Source organism: Dromiciops gliroides, chromosome 2 (assembly GCF_019393635.1).
Source record: "Dromiciops gliroides isolate mDroGli1 chromosome 2, mDroGli1.pri, whole genome shotgun sequence".
Taxonomy (NCBI): Eukaryota; Metazoa; Chordata; class Mammalia; order Microbiotheria; family Microbiotheriidae; genus Dromiciops; species Dromiciops gliroides.
The window spans coordinates 500621875-500644751 of NC_057862.1; the positions used below are offsets into that span (position 1 = coordinate 500621875).

The following is a 22877-nucleotide window of genomic DNA, read 5'->3' on the forward strand; positions in this document are numbered from 1 at the left end:
AAAGTAAAACTATAATAGTTGGGTACTCAAATGTGCTTTTTAGAGAACTGGATAAATCTAACATAAGGATTTTTTAAGGCAGAGTCAAACTTCTGCCTAAATGTTCGCAATTTCCCTAACTGGGGGCTCAGAAAAAATATTATCGTACTCTTGACTTTTGGTCTAATGTAAACTCCCTAAAGTAGTAGTTAATGGGGCATTATGTTGCCCATGGCTTATAACAAGCTAATTTTTTTTTTTTGCAGGCAATGGGGGTTAAGTGACTTGCCCAGGGTCACACAGCTAGTAAGTGTCAAGTGTCTGAGGCCGAATTTGAACTCAGGTACTCCTGAATCCAGGGCCAGTGCTTTAACCACTGCGCCACCTAGCTGCCCCTCAAGCTAATTATTTTAACAGGGTGCTATAGCAAAAGCAGGAGAAGAGGTCTAACACTAGTTATGTTTTATTATTTTAAGCAAATAGTATTGTTTAAGAATCTCCAATTGTGTTAAACAAGTCATCAGAGTAGGTCCTGTCTGGAAATCTCTATAGCTAACAAAAAATAATAAAAAATATGTACACCTACTTCAAAAGATAGAGGCTCTCATTGATGTGTGTTGATTGAAACTTATCTGTGACTTTTGATTTGAGAGATCTCTTATCTATGTCCTCTCATAAAGCTACCATACAAAGTCTACTCAATGGACTCTAGGTCTTTTAACATCATGTGGGTACCAGTGTAGCACTCAGGTTGTTTTTTGCTCTACCTACATTCACCAATATATTTCTTTTGTGGTTATGATGCAAGAAATAATTAAATTTGTAAATACTATGTTTTTCCTCATTCAATCCTCTCGTACCAATATTTCACAATGAAAAATCAAGTAACAGGAAAGGAGGTAACATAATTATGAGAGTAAGTTGTTGAAGGCAGGGATGAACCTAAAAGATGCAGATACTTTGGCAGGGGCATGATAATGGCAACTAGGCAGCTGTGGATAGCCAGAGTCACAAAGACTCAAGTTCAAATACTGCTTCATACACTTACTAGCTGTGTGACTTTGGGTAATTCACTCGACAGCTTAGCATACTCTCTAGCACATGGTAAAGTGCTATATAAATATTAGCTTTTGTTGTTATTGTTGACTTGTTCAATCATGTCTAACTCTTTGTGATAGCATGGACCACAGGATGCCAGACCCTTCTATCCTACACTATTTCTTAAAGTCTGTCCAAGTGCATGCCATTGTTTCCATGACACTATTCGTCTTATGCTCTACCATCTCCTTTTCCTTTTGCCTTCAATCTTTCTCAACATCAGGGTCTTTTCCAATGATTTCCATCTTTTCATTGAAGCTTCAGCTTCAACATTTGATCTAGCTAGCCTAAATACTAGCTATTATTATGGTAACAAGCTACTTTCATACCTATCCTACAAGAAAGTCTCTGCAGGCTGGGAGTTGACTGAGTAAACAGTCAAGTTACTCCACCCCATAGAAACCAAGTGAGAAAAATCAATTAATCAGTCTCAGTCACAGGCTTTAGACTAAGTCTAAAAAGTACTTGGATGAATTTAAGTGATACTTACAAAAAATGTGTTTTGATTGGCTGAGAAAACTTGCTAATACACCTAGACCTTATATAAAATGAGGAAGCCATTTTATTCTAAGGGCCTGGTAGTGGCAGGCAAAAAATCTTAGAGCAAAAGACTTGAGCTGATACCACCAGATGTAACCATTTCCTTCTCATGTAATCATATCCTTAAGAACTATAAGAAGTTAACAAGAAAAAGTATGTTTTTTACCCAATTTGCCCTCCTGGTGCTTGTCTAATAACAAACACTATAATTATACCCTGTTGCTTCTTTAGCCAAACATTTCTGGTAACTTGAATTTTGCTAAGAAGCTAAGTGTTAACTAGATGTAGATATAAATGTAAATTAAGGCAGAGTCAAACTTCTGCCTAAATGTTAGGAATTTCCCTAACTGGGGGCTCAGAAAAAATATTATCGTACTCCTGACTTTTGGTCTAATGTAAACTCCCTAAAGTAGCAGTTAATGGGGCATTATATTGTCCATGGCTTACAACAAGCTAATTATTTTAACAGGGTGCTATAGCAAAAGCAGCAGAAGAGGTCCAACAGTAGTAACGTTTTATTATTTTAAGCAAATAGTATTGTTTAAGAATCTCCAATTGTGTTAAACAAGTCATCAGAGTAGGTCCTGTCTGGAAATCTCTATAGCTAACAAAAGGATAGGAAGTGTAATGAAACAGAAAAAACACTGGACTTGGGGTAAAATTCTGGCTCAATTAGTTACATCAAGTAACTTTGGGGAAGTCATTTCTCTCTCTCTAAGAATTAGTTTCCTCATCTATAAAAGGAAAGGGTTGGGCAAGATGACCCTTAATATTGTTTCCAATGCTAAACTCAATGAGCTAACAAACTTTAGCTCCTTTAGGGAAGAGATCAAACTGCAAGGGAAAACAAACAACTTCTTTTGAAAATTTTGGGTGGTAAAAGAAAAAGTTGTGAAATAATTCATAATAACACTAATTTTCTGATTATGAATACCATTTTACTTACATACAGTCTCCCTTTTCATAAGGGTAATATCATGAAAAGGGGTAAAATAAGTAAAGCTGTCATTAAAAAATGAGATTCAAATATGCTAACGTTTATTTACTTAAAAATATTTGTTAAGTACCTATGACATGCAATCAAATCAAGCAATAAACATTTATTAAGTGCCCATATAGGCACTGTGCAAGGTGCTGCGGATACAAAGGCAAAAATTAAACAGTTTTTGCCCTCATTATTACTGTGCATCTTCTGTCTTTGCATATAATCTTTTATTAAGTAAACAAACACTCCCTAGTCCTAATTCATCAAAATCTGGCAGTCTGTATCCAACAACTAATTCTCTCCACAGCAGTTTGCAGCTAATTTTTTTTTTGGGTGAGGCAACTGGCGTTAAGTGACTTGTCCAGAGTCATACAGCTAGTGTTAAGTGTCTGAGGCTGGATTTGAACTCAGGTCCTCCTGAATCCAAGGCTAGTGCTTTTTCCACTGCGTCACCTAGCTGCCCCAGTTTGCAGCTAAACTGAGAAGAAAATCTCACCTAGCTAAAGCACATGCACTCAGAACCCATATTTGTAGCAAGAGTTGTTTAATATGTTCATTTTTTTTCTGACTTGAATCTGGAAATCTGGATGCAAGACAAGCAAAAAAAAGTTAAATTGTGTTTATGTTAGCATTTGGGTAAGGATATTGGAGTAACTCTCTTAACGGCTTTTTACTGTTAATTCTTTTTAGAAGAGATAACAGGGGCAGCTAGGTGGCGCAGTGGATAGAGCACCGGCTCTGGAGTCAGGAGTACCTGAGTTCAAATCCGGCCTCAGACACTTAACACTTAACTAGCTGTGTGACCCTGGGCAAGTCACTTAACCCCAATTGCCTCACCAAAAAAAAAAAAAAAGAAGAAGAGATAACAAAAAATAAGAATTCAAAACGATCGATTTTATATGCTTTAGTTTATTAATATAATGCTGTTGAAAAGGTCCCACAAACATTCAAATTTCAAATAGTGAAAGCAAAGAAGGAAAAAAATTAGACACAGCACTAAATGAAATGAAGTAGGAAAATCATAGTCTGGTTGTGTTCAGTCCTGGGGACTACATTTTATGTGTGTCTAGAGGAAGGCAGACAAGATGGAGTGGGAACTTGAAAGTTTGGCATAAGAAAAATGATCGAAGGAACTGAGGATGCTTAGCTTGGAGAAGACAACTTAGGAGTAGACATAACTTCCTTCAAAGAGCTGGGGGGCTGTTGAATAGAAGAAAGAAAATATACTCAAAGTAGGCAATTTCAGAATTTAGGATTAGAGCCAGTGGGAGAAAGTTACAAGAAAGCAGAATGGAAGACAGCCTAAGGAAGAGCTTTCTAATAATGAGAACTTTTGGAAAATGGATACAGGATTCCCTATGACTGGTAGTGTCTGAGCAGCCACTAGATGACCAGCTGCTTGATGACCACTTACTGTGAATGTTGTAGGTAGGATTCTTGTATCAGGGACAGGTCTGAATTGGATTACCACACATGCCCATCCCAACCATAACATTTTATGATTACATGAAAATTAGACAAAACAAGAAAAAGTTCAATGTTCCTAAACAGTAAAGAAATGAAACCAAATAGTGAGAAAAGGTGTAAGACTGGACTTATTAATTCTAGGTTTGAAATCTTTTCAGCAAAAAAAATTTAAAAATTCCTCTGACACAATTCTCTTTCTAGTGGTATTTCAGACCATAAAGAAAGTTACATAAAACAGCTTTAACATGGCTTTCTTTTTTAAATTAAATTCAGTTTCACCTCAATAACTACACAAAGAACCTAAGTAAGATCTCTGATGTCAAGGAACAGACCCTTACCTTAGTGTGATAAAACATAAAGCTGCTTCACTCTACCTCTACAACTTCCCTTTAGGAGGTTTTGTAATGAAGTGTTGTGCCCTCCAAGGGTATATTATAAGAGAAAGTCAGATTTAGTAAGGAAATGTAATTTATATTGCCCATGATTTTCTAGAAGGGAACTCGTCTTACAAAAAAGTATACTATATAAATATTGCTATTATCTTTTAGAAATTAAATGTAAGGAAGAGGGTCAATTGAGTAAATCAATCAATCGAATCATATCACCCCACTTAAAGTGATAGATAAGACACTACACTTCATATTTTTATTATGTGAGAACATATTTATATTGTTCTCTATGTTTGAACAAGGCCTGGATACTAGCCCACAGGAAGTCTGGTTTGGTTGAGGGACTTGGTTGAGAGAAAACTACCTGGAATCAGAGACTTGAGCAAGCAGCAAGCCAGATGAAAGTGTTCTGGCTAAACCACTGGAAAACAAAAACAAAACAAAACAAAAAACTTGGGGGGGGGGCAGATAGGGAGGCTGAGGTACTCTATCATTATCCCCTTTGAATGAAAGAGGACCTCACACTCAGGAGGACTAAAGTATTTTGGATTTTCCATCTTCACACTGGTATTCTAGCAGTGCACCTGGAATAACTGATGGCAGTGTCTAAACTGGGAGCCAAAGACCGACAGTCAAACTGAGACAAGGAAAGTGGATTCAAGGCTTTGCACCTAACTCCTTGGGGGGAGGGGAAGTATACCATACCTAAGGGAACATTTTGGAGGCTCCAGCAAAAGGATTTCTAAGAGCTGCGAGTTATCTCTTTGCCACATGTGTTCCCTAAACTTGAGCCTACTTTCCTCTGGATGCTGTATGTATTTGTAGATTTTGTCACGGGAGATTTTGTCACAGACTTTTTTGGGAGGATGTTTTATATCAACTTTTCTTACTAGACCACTTTAGTAAATATGCTCTAAAAGCTAATCATCTGGCTGACTAAATGATAGCAATGGATAATCAGGGAAGGAAAAAGCTCATGACCTTTCCTTTTCATGGAGGCTCATGAGCTATAGCATCAGAAATTTAGCACCTCTTTCCACTCTCCTCAGGGTTACCCCTAGAGAACTCTGAGGGGAGATGTAGTAGCAAAGGCTCAACTGACCTGACTCATCAATGGGTGTGAGAATTGGGAGAGTTGTATCAGAGCAAGGGTTACACAAATTAAATCTGTCCTACAAAGTTTATTTATATAGTTCCTGGCAGTGTTTCTGCCACCACAGAAAAATTAAAGAGAAATGAACTAGAAATCAACAAAGTTTTTGAATTAAAAAAGAATCAGACTGTATGAATAAATTCAAAGGAGATGAAAAAGAATGAAAATAAAAGAAAAATTTAGGTTCATTTTATTAGATGAGAAGCCTTTAATAGTTGTTAATAAATATACACATATTTGTGATTTTCTGATAGAAACAGTGATTCATCTAGCTTTCACTGAGACAGAAATAGTAGTAAAGAAAGCAAAAGTGGGAAAAATAGCTTAAGTACACATAAATAGTGAAGTATTCACAAAAGAAGTCAATGCTAGTGGTAACTCAATTTTGAGGGTACTGAGGAATGGTTTCTTAAGGCATTTGAAGGGGAAGATATCAAATAGGTGCATAGAATTGTCAACATTATTATTAGCACAAAACAAAAACAGAGAAGACACTGATAACTATTATCTCGTAAATCTACCTTTTCCATCTATCTAGAATTTTGAACTTGGAGCCAAAGAATAGAATAGTTTGTGAAACCCTGGGCAAGTCATGTGATCTCTTATGGCTTTCATTTTCCTTACTTGTAAAAAAGGGAGTAATATTTGCACTACTCACTCCATAGTATTTTGAGAATCAAAAAAGATCATTTATGTGAAAACATTTTGTAACTATTTATATAAACAAGTGATTATTTTAAGATACATAAAATGAACTTATATTGTAAAATGAAATCTGAATGACAGAACTGTGATATCTTCTGAGCTCAATTAAAATCAGTTTCTGGTTGTACATTTAAAAGTAATTCACAAAGAACTTCTGTTTCAAAGTAAAAAAGAGGAACAAAAATTAAAACTTAAAAACCAATTTGTCAATTTTTCCTGTTTTCCTTCATAAATGTATGCCATCCCAATATAGCATATTGAAAGTTGAATATCCAGAAGTCTGACAGAGTTTTCTAGAAGCTATCTTAACTCTTGTTTTGATATTCTCTATCGGCGTGTTGTTGTTGTTCAGTCACTTTTTTTAAATCACAAAAGTATTTTATTATTTTCCAGTTACATGTAAAGTTTTCAACATTTGTTTTCATAAGATTTCTTTTCTTTTTCTTCTTTTTCTTTCTTTTTTTTTTGTGTGTGTCAATGAGGGTTAAGTGACTTGCCCAAGGTCACACAGCTAGTAAGTGTCAAGTGTCTGAGGCCCAATTTGAACTCAGATTCTCTTGAATCCTGGGCCGTGATCCAGCCACTGTGCCACTTAGCTGCCCCCTGCATAAGATTTCTAGTTCCAAATTTTTGTCCACACCTTCCTTCCCTCCTCCTTCCCCAAGACAGAAAGCAATTTGATATAGGTTATATATGTACAATCACATTAAACATATTTTTACATTAGTCATGTTGTGAAAGAAGAATTAGAACAAAAGGGAAAAACCTCAAAAAAAGAAAAAACAAAAACAAAAGTAGAAACAGTATGGTTCAATCTGTATTCAGAATCCAGAGTTCTTTTTTCTGGATGTGGAGAATGCTTTCCATCATGAGTTCTTTGGAATTGTCTTGGATCACTGCACTGCTGAGAAGAGCTAAGCCTATCACAGTTGATCATCACACAATGTTGCTGTTACTATGTACACTGTTCTCCTGGTTCTGCTCACTTCACTCAGCATCAGTCCCCTTAAGTCTTTCCAGGTTTTTCTGAAATCTGCCTGCTCATCATTTCTTACAGCACAATAGTATTCCATTACATTCATATACCACAACTTGTTCAGCCATTCCCCAATTTCTGATTCTTTGCCACCACAAAGAGAGCAGCTATAAATATTTTTGTACATGTGGGTCCTTTTCCTTTTTTTATGATCTCTTTGGGAAAAAGACTTAATAATGGTATTACTGGGTCAAAGGGTATGTACAGTACCATAGCCCTTTGGGCATAGTTCCAAATTGCTCTCCAAATGGTTGGATCACTTCATAACTCCCACCAACAATGCATTAGTGTTCCAATTTTTCCACAGCTTCTCCAAGTTCAGTCATTTTAAGTCATGTCTGACACTCTTTGTTGAGCCCATTTAGGGTTTTCTTGGCAGAGATACTAGAATGGTTTGGCATTTCCTTTTCCAGATCACCTTACAGATGAAGAACTGAGGAAAACAGGATTGAGTGACTTGCCCAAGGTCACAGAGCTAGTAAGTGAGGCCAGATTTGAACTCAGGGATTTGAGTATTCTGACTCCAGGCCCAGCACTCTATCCACTATGCCACCTGCCTATCCCATACCAGTGTAGCCAAGACTAATTTTCTGGATTTTCTTAAGTGCTAGAACAGTTATAGGTAAAAAAACATCACTTGTTAAGTTTAAATATGAAGGGTCAAATAAATATGATAAAATATTCTTTTTAAATGTTTTCTGGGTTCAATAAACTTAAAGTTTATGACATCTTAGTGTCTAAATTACCCCAATTCCATGATCTTCGGTATATAAACTAGAATAAGATGCAAAAACCAAGATGATATTACACCAACCTATTACTCAAAGTATCACTGGGAGACCTAAAGTTTAAGAAGGGAAGGGGACAAGGAAAAAAAGGGAAAGAAGAAAGGGCCAGAGAAAGGAGGAGAAAAGAAACTGGGTCCCATGCCATAAAGGACCTAATACCACTCTAGCTTTTCCTCTCACTAAATCCTCCCACCACAGAGTCATAGAATATAGAGCAGGAAGGGATGCTAGTCATAATTTAGTTTTAATTACCTTAATTTTATGAATGAGAAAAACTAAGGCCCAACAAGGTTTGAATCCAGGGCCAAGATCATTAGAAGTCACTAGAATACAGAATTGGAAAAAAAAAAAACAAAAAACCCAAAACAAAAATAGTACTTTTGTCCAAGTTCAAAGCAAAGTTAAAGTCTCTGTCTTGAACTGGTCCTGCCTTATCAACCAATCCTTCAAGCGGAAGAGAGGAACAAAAAAAGACACCCACCACTCATAGGGAGCTAGAAGAAAAACTTATTGTAGCTTTTATTTCCCAACTGCCAGAAGTATGTCAGAAGCAACTATATAAAATTGCTAGAAATGTCAGAGGGACAGATAATATCATAACACTGGTTCTTTTTTGGCTGTACAACAAGGAAAATCACATGATTGTAAGATATGATTTATTATATTTCTTGTTATGAATATTTTGAATGGGTAAAATTATGCACAATATTTAAATAAAATGTATTAAAGCTCATTCATAAAAGTAATTTATTTGTTTGTGTTGCTATAGTCTTTTCTGAAAGTACATTTTAATGACTTGCTTTGCTAATATATTGTGAACTGAAATGAAATAAATGAATCAAAATCTTACGTTTATGCTTGTTACACCACAAAATGAGAAGAAAAATTAGTAAACATCCAGCATATTATTGTGGATGAATGTTAATATACTTTCACTAAAATATATGTATGATTTATGTTTATTTCACAATTTAAATTAGCTGCTTAATGATGCATAGCTACTATCTTCTCTTTATCCATATCCCAATGTAATTTAGTTTCAGGCAGAATCAAAAGCATGTTTTCTGATCTGCACACCCTTAGGAAAAAAATTCTTCAACATATTAAAAAAAGGCACTTCTCTTCTTTAACTCAGGACTTTTGACTTCCCCCTTTAAAGCTATTCCTTCATCATATTTATAAGTTTCCTTTTCATAAAGATTGGATTTCAGTGCTGACAAATATGGTGCACTGTTGTTTAAATTAATAAGAATTTACAGAGTAGCCACTATATGTAAGGCAATAGGTAAAACACTGGCATAGTGAATTACTGGACCCCAGAATCTGCCCCCCACCATATCATTCTCAAATTACAGTATATCAATTGTCCCTGAGTGGGAAGATGTTAGATCAAGAAGGGGTTGGTAGTTTCAGCCTTAAGTAATCTTGGAAATGTCTACCCTACCATACAAATAACTATTATATTTACAAAAAGTGGTCTAAATATTTGCAAAATTCTGAATTTTTAATTTGCAGAGATCTCAATGGGGTTAAAAACTCAGAGCATTTATAGCAAATGTAAGCATTGTTGTTGAGTCATTTTTCAGTCGTGTCTGACTCTTCATGACCCCATTTGGGGCTTTTTTTTTTCTTTTTCGCAAAGATACTATAATGGTTTGCCACTTCCTTCTCCATTTCATTTTACAGATGGGAAACTGAGGCAAACAGGGTTAAGTGACTTTCCCAGTGTAAGACAACTAGTATCTAAGGCCGCATCTGAACTCAGAAAGTTGAGCCTTCCCTCAGGCTTGGCACTCTATCTACTTAGCTGCCCAAGCATCATTAGGGAACTTATAGGTCAATGATATTAAGATAAGCCTTTATGTACTATAAATGCGTACATATTTACCATCACTGAACCAAAAAAAAAAGGTTTTAGATTATTATCAATAGTAGTACTAATAACAATAACAGCAGCATTTATATAGTACTTTAAAGTTTGCAGAGTGCTTTACAAATATTAGCTTATTTTATCTTCATAATAACCCTGGGAGATAGTTACTATTATTATCCCTACTTTACAGATCAGAAAACTAAGTTAGACAGAATTTAAGTGACTTGTCCACAGTCATATAGCAATTAAGTATGAAGATGAATTTGAAATTTGGAGCCAGATTAGTTGGGGATATAAAGAAATGGGTACCAAGAAATAGTTCTTTCTCTATTAGTTCTATCTACATACCATTGAGGTGGTGACATAGGAATGCAGGAAGAAGAATGGAAGGACTGTTGTTTTGCCTGAGGGCTTGAAGGGCCTGGTAAAATCCCCAATAGTTACATGACATAATGCACATAAATTACATTACATAAGGCACCTCCTTGATTAGGCAAAATAATGAGGAAGACCAACTATATAAAATCTGGTAAATAGATGGCAATCTTAAAACTTCACCGCAGCCAATCATTTTAACCTTTCATTAAATTACTCTTTTATTAAAGCTACGCAAAGAAAGCAAAATTAATTTTTTCTACTGTTTTGAAGTAGTCATAATTTCACTATTTGGAAATAGGTGAGTATACTTCATTATGAATGAATCTCAAGTGACCAAAGGTAGATAATAAGCAAAAATATAATGAGAATTAAAGGTATTGGCTAATCCATAAATTAGATAATTATCCCTTGCATAAGTGAAAATCTAGTGCATCACTTTGATTTTATATATCAAGTCTTAATATAGAAAAAGGCTAGGAAAATGGGTATGGAGAGCAAAATTGGGAATAATGACAGCTGAGAGAGGATAGATTCAGTCAACTTAATAATCTTATTCCTAGAGAAAGGGTATGATTAAAATAATATTCTTTATGACAAGAGTTCACACTTTATTTGAATGCAAACATTTGAGAAGAGTATTGAGATATATTTGGCTGATCTCAGTTATAATAGAATCCTGGATATCTGCATGTTTATATAAAATGAGGGACTTCTCTGTCCCCACACCTCTGCCAAGTAAAGTTGAATAAGGAGATAATATTAATATTTCAGAAAACCTACTTAAACTTACCAGTTTATCTTAGCTGTTTCATTTCTCAGAAACATGAAGGAATGATCAAGGTGAACCTAAATTTTCCCATTAATGTACACATTTCCTGACTTTGTCATTTCTGTACTGCCATATAAACACGTGAGAGGCAGAGGTTGGGGATGGGGTTATTAGGGGAAGGAGGGAGAGAATGTATCTACTTTGGGTAATAGCAGTTCTCCTTAATATTCCCTTCTGATTCCACAGAAAGAATCATTATATATCATTCAGAAAATAACAAATGGTGTAGGCTGGCAGGAGACATGTGATGCCACATGCCTGGGGAGCATTTCTTTGCTTCTTCACAGGTAACTCTAACCTTTGTTTGGCTACTGTGAAAGGTAGTCTACCAGATGGGGGAGGTGACAGTCCCAGGGTGTTCTTGGTCCAATGAGACCACATCTGAACTATTTTATTCAGTTCTCAGTGTCACATTTAAGGAAGGACATTGAGAAGATAGAGAATATCCAGAGGTGAATAACCAGGATGGTGAAGGGCCTCGAGGCCATGGCATATGTAGATCAAATGAAGGGACTGTGGATGTTCCTAGAGAAGATAAGACTTTAGGGAGAACACATAGCTGTCTTAAATGATTTTCAGGTTTTCATATGGTAGAGAGAAGAGACTTATTCTGCTTGGCTCTGGAAGACATAACTAGAAGTAAAAATGAAGAAAGTTGCAAAGAAACAAACAATCAATGGAAGGAAAACTTACTAACCATTAGATTTATACACAAGTAGCATGCACTGCTTTGGGAGCTGGTGGAGGTGCCTTTCACTGTAAGTATTTAAGAAAGACTAGGGGCAGCTAGGTGGCGCAGTGGATAAACACCGGCCTTGGATTCAGGAGGACCTGAGTTCAAATCCAGTCTCAGACACTTGACACTTACTAGCTGTGTGACCCTGGGCAAGTCACTTAACCCTCATTGCCCTTCCCCCCCCCCCCCCAAAAAAAAGAAAGGCTAGATATGTGGTAGTGCTGGATGAACTCTGAAGTGGGTTTTTTTTGTTTTGTTTTGTTTTTTTGGTGGGGCAATGGGAGTAAGTGACTTGCCCAGGCTCACACAGCTAGTAAGTGTCAAGTGTCTGAGGCTGGATTTGAACTCAGGTCCTCCTGAATCCAGGGTTGATGCTTTATCCACTTCACCACCTAGCTGCCCCTCTGAAGTTCTTTTTAACTGGGATTCCATTATATATATCATGGTTAAATTTTTTGCCCATAAGATCTACCTATCTGTTTCTGGCATTTATCAAATGAAAATGATAATACCTTTGTTAACCTTTGCAGAGAGTTGGGAAGATCAGAGGAGGTAATGCATGTGAAAGGGGTTTATAATCCATTGAGATCATATTTGTAAAGCACTAAGCACTGTGGCATATAGCAGACACTTAATAAATGCTTTTATATATATGATATAATAACTATTAGTTCTCTTCAACCCCCTAAACATTTTCATTCTCTTGATGGCTTCTCTTCCTTCTTTCTGTTCTTTAGCTACTAGTATCTATAATGACTGTACCTCTGCTCTGCTTCCTCTGAACATGCCTTGGATGGCTTACCCACTATTGTGATTTCAGTTGCTACTTGCATGTAAATTATTTCTAAATTTATGTTGATGGTTTTGACTTGTCATTTTCCTTGCTGCAAGTACATCATTATTTACCCTAAATGGGCACACCTTCCCAATGTCCCTATCACTGCCAATGACAAATACATCTTAAGATTTCAAGAATACCGACTTCTTATTTTTGACTCTGTTCTCTCTTTTGTTCATATTACATTTGTGCGAAGTCATGTTGTGTCTTCCTCTATAATATCTTTTGGATTTGATCCCTTCTTTCTTCTCTGTGGCCTCATGGCTCTAGTTTGACAACAGTCCGGATAGCTAGTCCTTCTGCATATAGTTTCTTTCACTTCCTATTTCAAACCATATGCTATCTTTGTCCTACTTAAAACTGGTCAGTGAAAAAATTTTCTACATAAGTAAGGTGGGTCAATTGTACTCATTTTATTTTATGAAGTTAGTGAAGTTATGAAAACTTCAAGGAGAAAAATCTGTTAGTCTTTTAAAAATTCAAAGCAAAGTCCCTTTATAGTCATAGTTCAGTAGGAATCTGCCTTACCCCTTCGCCCAGGATACACATGAGGGTAGTACTCATAATAAAGATCAGGCTGGTCCAGATTCCCAAAAGGCTCAAATTCCATTTCAGCATTCTGGAAAAGGCTCAGCTTCACTAACAGGGCTAGCCTCACGAACCAGAGCTAAATAAGAAGAGAGTGTGGAGATGCAAAGTAAATATCTCATAGATAAAATTTTTAAATTCCTCTTTTCTAAAAGATTTAGTTAAACACTCCATGAAAGCACTTTACACATACTGAGAACACAAATATAACTTTTTAAGAAAGAAATTTAAGTTTTATTAGTTGTGTAGAATTGGTTATTTTAGTGAGGTGATAGTCATATTCTTATGTCTCATTCTTTCTTTTTTTTTTTTAAATTATGTTTTACTGAGGCAATATGGGCATTATTTTGCATTTCCTGGGTACATACCTAGGGTAAGTGGCTCAGGAGCATGCTTGGATGGGCAGGAGAAAATCAATTTGATATTTAAAAACTGCTACCAATAATCTACAAAGTAGATAATTTGTAAAAAGTTTGAATTTCATTTATAAATATTTCCTATGTGTTTTTCATCAAAGATTGCAAAATGGTCATCTTTAAATCTCCATGTTTTTTCTAAACTAACATTTTATATTAAAAAGTGTCGGGGCAGCTAGGTGGCGCAGTGGATAGAGCACCGGCCCTGGATTCAGGAGGACCTGAGTTCAAATCTGGCCTCAGACACTTAACACTTACTAGCTGTGTGACCCTGGGCAAGTCACTTAACCCCAATTGCCTCACCCCAAAAAAAAAGTGTCAAAAACTTCAAAATGGCATGTTTGCTAGATCACTGATATAAAAATTGGTTTAATAAAGTTCAGAGTATTTAATATTGATTACCTGAACACTTGCCTATCTGCATTAATCTAATAAATCTTAACCCCCATGCATCGTTTAAATTAATCAGTTCTTTTTAGGTTTTTCTTGTGGATGGTACTGACTGTCTTGCCTTTGAGTCTTTGGACCAGTTCTTTCAAATATAGATAAAAAACTTTCTGTTTCGCCCACAATATCATTCCAATTTCCCCCTTCAATTGCTATCCTTCTATCCAAGGTCCAACTTACCCAGGGAACTTTCCTGAATTAATTCAACATTTTCCAATCCTCCCCTCTCCCCCCAGTACCACCACACACTTGTTCAGTAGACTGAGTACTAGATTTGAGTCAGAGACATGATTTTGAGTCTGAGGTTATCACTTTCTAGGTGTATAACTGTAGGCAACTCACAACCTCTATAAAATTTTAGATTCCTCATTTAAAAAATTGGGAATAATACTTATGCTACTTGTGCCTCATAGGATTGTGAAGAAAGCATTTTGTAAACTATAAAGGGTAATGATATTGATCTTGTCTTTTCTATCCCATACATGGCAATTTCTTTGAGAGCAAAGACTTGTATATCTTTCATGTTGCTCAATAAATATTGTTCTAAATCTAGGCCTCATTCAAAATAGAAAAAAAAAAATCTATATGTCTGCCTATCTACTGATTTGTCTGTGTGTGTGTGTGTGCGTGTGTGTGTGTGTGTATATATATATATATTCACACATATGCATACACACATACACATATATACTCTGAAAAAGTTATACAAAATGACCAAGTTTAAAAACTGGACTTAGGGGCAGCTAGGTGGCGCAATGGATAGAGCACTGGCCCTGGCATCAGGAGTACCTGAGTTCAAATCCGGCCTCAGACACTTAAGACTTACTAGCTGTGTGACCCTGGGCAAATCACTTAAACCCAATTGCCTCACTTAAAAAAAAAAATTGGACTTATTTGGGAGAAATCTATTGTTTTTCCCCTCAAAGTAAGCATTTCATATTATACAAGTGGGTGACTCATTGTTAACCACCGTTTCCTTCAAAACTCATTTTAGAGTCATGTCCAGTACATACCATGACACATGTATCACAGAAATATCCATGTATGATGTATGATGTGGTAAAAGAGATGGTATTTCCACCATTTCCCACTTCTCCTTTTCCTTCTAGTATCATCTTTCTCTGTAACTTTCACCTTGTCAATTCCACCATAGTCTAGACAGATCCTTCCTATTTTCTCCCTAATTACACTACTACCCACACCCAATCTCTGTCTTCCTGTCCCAGGTACAATAAAGACTCTCTAGGTACAAAGGCCAGGATGGCAATCAATACCTGCATCAATTCAAAGATCCCCATCACTACCTCATTTTGGAAAAAGAGAAAACTTGGGCTCTAAAACATTAAAAAGCTTTCATGGTTGAGGAAGAGTTTGATAGTCTGTTTACTCTCAATTGTCCTCTCATATTTTTTTTGCTCTATTCTTGGGCTAGTTATAAAGGTTATTGTAACGATTGGAATGACACCACCTGCTGGAGACTTACTGTAGAAGAGTTCTGCCCATGAAGCGAAGGTCTTTGAGGGCAAGACCAGGAGTCTTTTCTTTGGCGTCAGGAAGTGACGCGGGCTAGTGGGAGGAGGAAGGAAGAGACTGGTGCTCAGTCTCGCGGCTTTTTCCTTAGGACTCTAGTGGAGAGCAGAGCTAGAAATGTGCTCTCCCTTTAATAGATAGGGATCTAGGCCTTTCTCTCTCTCTTTACCAAATTCTTATTCTCCTTAATAAACGCTTAAAAGTCTAACTCTTGCTAAAGCTTATAATTTTTTGGCAACCACTCATTAAATATTTTAGACAGTTTAGCTAGAATTTTAGCCCTTAACATTATAAATCCCATTCCTCTATGTAATCCACTATCCCTGTCTATCCTATGTAATGTATTTGTAAATGGGAATAGAATTTACTTCATTTAATAACCTCTGGGACAAAGTGTGAACTCTTTGAGTTGGAGGACTCTAACAGTGCCCCAATAGACTCCCTTTGGAATTTTATACAAAGTAGTTTTGGGGAAAAAGTAGGTCTTATATTTGGACCAATAATATTATGTGGTGATAAATATATCTTATTCATGTTTTGCTCTTTGGGTAAAATCCTTTTCATGCTAATCACAACTGGACAATAAAATAGTAATAAACCTAAATAAGAAAATAAGTAGCAAACTCCATATTAATTCATGGCATTCAAAATGGGAGGATCTTTCTTTTTCATAATTATGCAGATATTAAAAGTACTAAAGGAAGACTTCCAGTGTGTTGAATAGACTTATGTAAAGACATGGACAAGAACTGCAAAAGATAAGGGACACAGATGGGTTCTGATTTAAAGTCATAAAAGGAACTCCCCACACTGATGAAATGACAAATTCACTGAAAGGATGAATTATAATGGTCACCTATCTATACTAGGTATATGCTATAATCCTGCTGCAGAAACTCCAGGTATCACTTTCTTTTAGAAGTTATTATGGTACTTTGAACAAGGTGGTAATGTAAATCATTCACTAAAATTTCAATAGTTACAAGAATTCAAAAGAATTTCTAAGTAGTTGTGGTAATATGGCATTACATTCTGGAGGTATATAAGCACTATAATTGTTACTTCTGTGACCCAAACTCCTAATATTCCCCCAGCTCCACTTTCCCAGTGACATAACTTTCAAAGAGAAACAGTAGAACAAACCAATGGAGGCTGTACCTGAAGAGAGTCTGTTGTGTGACTGGTAGGTAGCCCACTTTTGCCATAGCCTTGGCCATGGGCTGTAAGAAGTCGTCCACACAGGTCAACTGCTGCCCTCCAGTTTTTGCTGTTCTGTTTATTAAAAAAAAAAAAAAAGTGGAATAAGTAACAAACAAATGAAGTCACTGAAATGCACAGCTGCTTACTTTGCTTGAAGCTCCTGCATATAGCCATTAGTAATGATGACAAGGTCAGTAAAGCTGGCCAGTAAAACAGAGAATGCCATTTGTCAAAGCTGCACGTGTAATTAGGCAATAAGAGAAGCCAAGCATGAGATACAATTTAAGATGATCAGATCACTAAAATAATAAAGTCTATACAAATAATAAGCATACACTCCTTATGAAAAAGATTTTCTAATTTCATTCTTTCATTTTAGTGACAATATAAGAATATCTACTTTTATTGTATATGTTTTGGCCATTTAAAACAAACTGATATTAAAATATGTTGAGCATCCCTAACTTTTTATATGTGTAAAAGCTGTAGAAATGACCAGAGATAAATGGCCTTATTTTTAATGTCAGATACTAAAGTCTTTTTTCACAAATAAAGGCTCATATCTACTCAAATACTTCACTTGATGCTTCAAGAATCTGAGATTTAAGAAAATTATCATTGCTATATGGAGAATAATCTAGGCACATAAATGAACTAAATTGAAGAGGGGAACATTTAAACTACTTAAGAGAACATAAATAATGACTTGATTATTATCAAATACTTTATAAGTATTCATTTATATAAAACTTACCATATTTAAAACATCATTAAATATTCATTAAAGTAGTCCTAATATTGGGAAATATTTTATCAGGCTTTGAGTTGCTATGTATACTGAACTTGAAAATACTAAAACTGTACTTGAAACATACTGCAATTTATAGTGTTTACTAATTCTAGTGATATATATCAATCATTAATTTGAATTAGTGATTTTAAAATTATAATGATAAGTACTTTATTTTACTGTTCTTTAATTCATCCTCTTAAATGAAGGTAAATATATTGTTATAAAGTAGATTGGTCAAGAAGAAATCTTCAATGTCTATTGTGTAGGAAAAACACATACAAATACATACAACTGTTCTTTGTCTGAAATGCTAACCAAATGAACTAAACAGAAAACATTTAAAAAAGAATAATGAGAGTAAGTAATTAAAAGGAATAAGGACAGAACCTACAATTTCATTTATATATGTAACCCCCAAATGAGGAAATGCTACTAATGCAGGTCAGCACTTTAAGGGAGCTGCCTTGAGTACTGAAAAGTTAAGTGACTTGCCTATGTTTTAACCTATAACTTGGTCAAAGAATAGATAGCATGTTTTAAAAATGTAAAGATAACATGATGCTAGGAGGAACAATTGACATGTTAGATAGCAAACTAAGAATACTAGGCAAGATAAATTTTTATATGGATAAAGTCATACAACAGTTTAAAAAAAATCAACTTCTTAATTATAAGATGGGAGAGGTGTCGCCAAACAAAAACTTGTATTACAAGATAAAGTAGAAAGTTCTGGATTTGAAGTCAGAGGACCTGGGTTCAAATACTGGTTCTCTTACTACTTATGTGACAATAAACAAGTAAGCTCTCTGGGTCTCAGTTTACTCATTTGTAAACTTGAAGAAGGGACCAGTTTACTTTTGAGGTCCTTTCCACCTCTACATCTGTGATCTGATAAGGGGTTTTTAGTGACTGCAAGCTGAAGATGAGTCAAAAATATGATATGAGAAGCCAAAAAAAGCTAACATGACTTTAGTCTGCATTAAGAAGGGTGTAGTATCTAGACAAGATAGTTTGGTCCTTCCATATGCTGACGTGGTCAGATCATATCTAGAGTACTGTGTTCATTTCTGTGTAGCTATACTTTAGGAAGGATACTGACAAGCTGTATTATACCTACAGGAAAGCAGCAAGGATTGTGAGGAACTGGAGACTACGCCATATGAGAATCAGCTGAAAGAAAGGGGGATGTTTAACCAGGAAAAGGGGAAGACTTAGGAAGGAAGTGAAAGGTGTTATGTGTAAGAGCAGCATTAGTCTTATTCCATTTTGCCCTGGAGAGAGAACTAAGAGCAAAGGGAAGATGCTTAAGAAAAGATCATGATCATCTTAAGGGAGATCATGGCTGGATATAAGGGAAAACCCTAAAACTGGAGTTGTCTAAAAATGGAATGAGTGCCTCAGGATGAACCAGGTCAATCTTCACTAGAGATATTTAAGTAGAGGTCGATGATCACTTGCAGGGGCTATTACAGAGGACATAAAAGTTCAGGTATGGGTTGGACTAGAAAGATCTGTTCCAACTCTGTGATTATAGGACAAGTTAATAAGGGTTCAATGTAATGGAAATGAAAGATTTTAGTAATTCCCTGAGTCAAGTTTTTTTTGAAGGAAGATACTCTGAATTCTTTCACAGATCCATCAGTATAGGGATTCTCTCCACTGGTAAAGAACAAAAGCCATCCACACCTTCTAATTCTTGGTATTTCTTGTCTGTGTCTTTCTATAATTCCTTCATAGACTATTTACTGTGGTTCTTTTAATAGATTCACGAATCACACAAAAGAACCCTCTGATATTTCATAAAAGATAACTTTTACAAACAGAAGCAGAAATTTTATCTTTTCTTACTTTAATTTACACTAAAATCTAACTTTATTGGAGCAATTTTTTTTCTAGCTTCATTTTAATTTCTTTGATATTCAAGGCCAAAATGTTTGAGTCTTCCTTCATCTTAAAAGTAACTAGGCAGGCAGATCTTTGGGGGCCAATACGGAGGAGAATTTGGGGGTCATACTTGAATACAATAATAAAATAATAAAACTTCCATTTTCTAGTATATGCTTGCTATAGATGTTCACATTGTTTGGTGAATACCATTACAAGTAATTAATAATGAAATTATTTCCATATCCTAGTATGTGGTGGGAAATCTTTAGCTTCAGTGTATGTTAACCTTTTGTGACCCTCAGTGTGGTCCTTCTGCTTACTCTTTTAAACAAATACAAACTGGGATATGATTTTGATTATGCAGTAAATAAAATTGTTAACAGAATAAGTTCTTATCTTTCTTGGATTTTATATAACAACTATTTTTCTTCTTTACTGCCACAGCAAGAATGCAGTTATATAAAACCTAGCAAATTGAATCCACTTCTTAAAGCAGATCTATTGTAAAAGAAGATTCAATTGTTATTCAAGATTTCTATACACGACAAATTATATCTCTCCATTACTTTTCTGCTTCTTGCTCCTTACCTTGTATCATGCCTATGCATATATGTTATCTTCTCCCCAAAAGAACGAAAGCTCCCTATGGGCAAAGATTATCTTTTTATTCCTAACATAAGCTAACAGATAGTGGGTGATTGAGATATGTTGGTTGAATTAAAATGGAAAGATAAAGTTAAATGAAGATACAGAGTAGAAATCAAACTTTAATTCATAACAAGCAGGTATGAAGCAGTCATTAATTTGTGTTTGCTTCTTTGTAATTAAAACTTCATAACATTTTCTTTAAAAGTAATTAAGATGTATTTTTTCTTCATAATTAAAAAAGCTAAATATGAAGGAAAGCAAACTTTTTGCCTACTTCTGCAGAGATGCATTATTGTTTCCAGTTCTTTGCTACAACAAAAAGTGCTACTATAAATACTGTGGTGTTTATGGGACCTTTGAAAAATATCATCAACCTCCCTGGGATCTATGCATAGCAGTAGGGATCTCAGGATTATCATAGGATCACAGGTTTTAGAACTGGAACCTAGTTTATAACTGAGCAGAAATCCCATTTACTATGGCAATAAGTAATTATCTATAGATCTGAAGCAATGAGTAACTCACTGTTAGTAATCTCATTCCAATTTTGTATAGTTCTAATTATTAGTAAATCTTTTCTTATACAGAGACCAAAAGCTGCCTCTCTGCAACCTTTACCTGTTGGTCCCAGTTTTAATCTTTTGGCCTAATAATCCCTTTTCCCTATTAGACTCCTTCAAATATTTAAAGAGACAGTAAGCCTTCCTTCAGTCTTCTCTTTTCTGGGCTAAACGGCCCCAATTCCTCTAACTAATCCTCCTGTGGCATATAATTTCTATTCTCTTACCATCCTAGTTAGTTGTCATCCTTGAGAACAGAAGTTCTTCACCATTTTTGTCTCATGGAATCCTCCCTCCTGTCTCAGAATGCTTCTAAATGCATAAAATAAGATTCAAATGATCACAAAGGAAACTAACCACGCTGAAATAAAGATGCAATTTTTTCTCATCCAAGTTCATAAACACCCTAAAATCCATCCATCCATGCCTTGTGGGATTATGGACCCCAGGTTCATAAGCCCTGCTCTAAAAGTAGTCCAGTTTCTTTATTTTTGCTGTTCAATTGTTTCTGACTTTTTGTGAACCAGTGGACCAATATTGTCCATGGGGTTTTCTTGGCAAAGATGCTGGAGAGGTTTGTCATTTTCTACTTCAGTGGATTAAGGCAAACAGAGGTTAAGTGACTTGCCCAGGGTCACACAGCTAGTAAGTATTTGAGGTAAAATTTGAACTCGGGTCTTCCTGACTCCAGACCCAGTGGTCTATCCACTGAGCCACCTAGCTGCCTTCAATTTCTAGACCCTTCCTAAAAAGCAGAGTCCATAACTTCTATATGTACAAGGTCCTGGGGATACAAAAAAAGAAAAAAATATAGTTCATATCCTCAAGGAGATTACAGTCTAGTAAGTATCATATAAGGTAAGATATGATAAAATCAAAGGAGAGATCTAGAAAAATTCATATAAAAACATTTGAGGAAATAGCGATCATGTTTACTTGAATGATAGGAAGTTACACGGAGGGAGCGAAATCTAATCTGGCTCATCTTCCAGAGTTAATCTAGACAAGAGAATAATGGAAATAATATACCAAGATCTGGTTATATCGGAACAGAAGGCAGGAATGAGCAAGGTTTATCAAAAGCATAACAAGAATTTTTAGACTTGGATGATCCAGATGATCCACTGACAAGTGGCAGAAAACACATCCTTACTGGGGTGGAGAGAATACCATGACATGCAGGGAAATAAATCCCAGGATACCAGGAGGCCTGATTCAGGCCAAACAGCTCCAGGAAGCTAGTCATTTGGTAACTTCCTATTTAAATGACCTTTCCTGATAAGCAGGTGATAAAGGGAGTGAAGATATCTATATATAGGTATATATGTATATATATGTATGTATGTACATATGTACAGTGGTAACTCTTATAGCAAACAGAGGAAACAACCACTTCTCCCTTTTAGGGATCCTTAGGAATCATCTAGTCCAAGTCCTTCATTTTATGGAAGAGAAAACTGAGGCCCCAACTCTTATACCTCCTATCCAAGGCTCAGGGCCTTGGGAAAGATTGTAAAGCTACCTAGAACACAATTTGGAGGGAAGTAAAATGTATCCAGGATCAGGGAAGTCAGGTTTCTGCCAGTCCCTAGGCTGCTTTATCTTTCTAGGTCGCAAGATGATGCATTAAATTGGGCCCTAAAGGGCCACCACTGTTGGCATTGAGGGGACTGGCCTGCTAAGCAAGAGCCAAGTTCTAACTCAACTCCTAAGGCAGGTGAGAGCTTGGGCTATGGAGTTCAGGTCTGGAATAAAAGTTATACTCCCCACCACCAGACTCTACTCCTATAATCTTCCTTAGGAATATAACCGTTTTTAACATCCCTTGAGATTTCCCATAGTGGGGTTGAGGGTAGGGGAAGGTGAGGGAGGAGAGGGAAAATCTAATCACCCTAATCTAGTTATAGTTCTAGAGACCACTTCTCAACAACTCAGTTTTCCATTCTTGGGGTATCAAAGGTAGCAGTAGTGCTTTGGACTTCCACACAATACCACTAAATTCAGAAATAAAGGG

The 22877-nt window shown here is 35.9% G+C and overlaps 1 protein-coding gene across 1 annotated transcript in view; it reads right to left on the bottom strand.

The window, feature by feature from the left end:
- TRAPPC12 (trafficking protein particle complex subunit 12) overlaps nt 1-22877 on the bottom strand; it is a 146436-nt gene that overhangs the window by 68163 nt on the left and 55396 nt on the right. The window contains exons 4-5 of the mRNA XM_043988185.1: nt 16934-17047; nt 13323-13461 (exon numbers count right to left, since the gene is read on the bottom strand). Of these exons, the coding sequence (XP_043844120.1) occupies nt 13323-13461; nt 16934-17047 (253 nt within the window). The remainder of the gene's footprint in view (nt 1-13322; nt 13462-16933; nt 17048-22877) is intronic.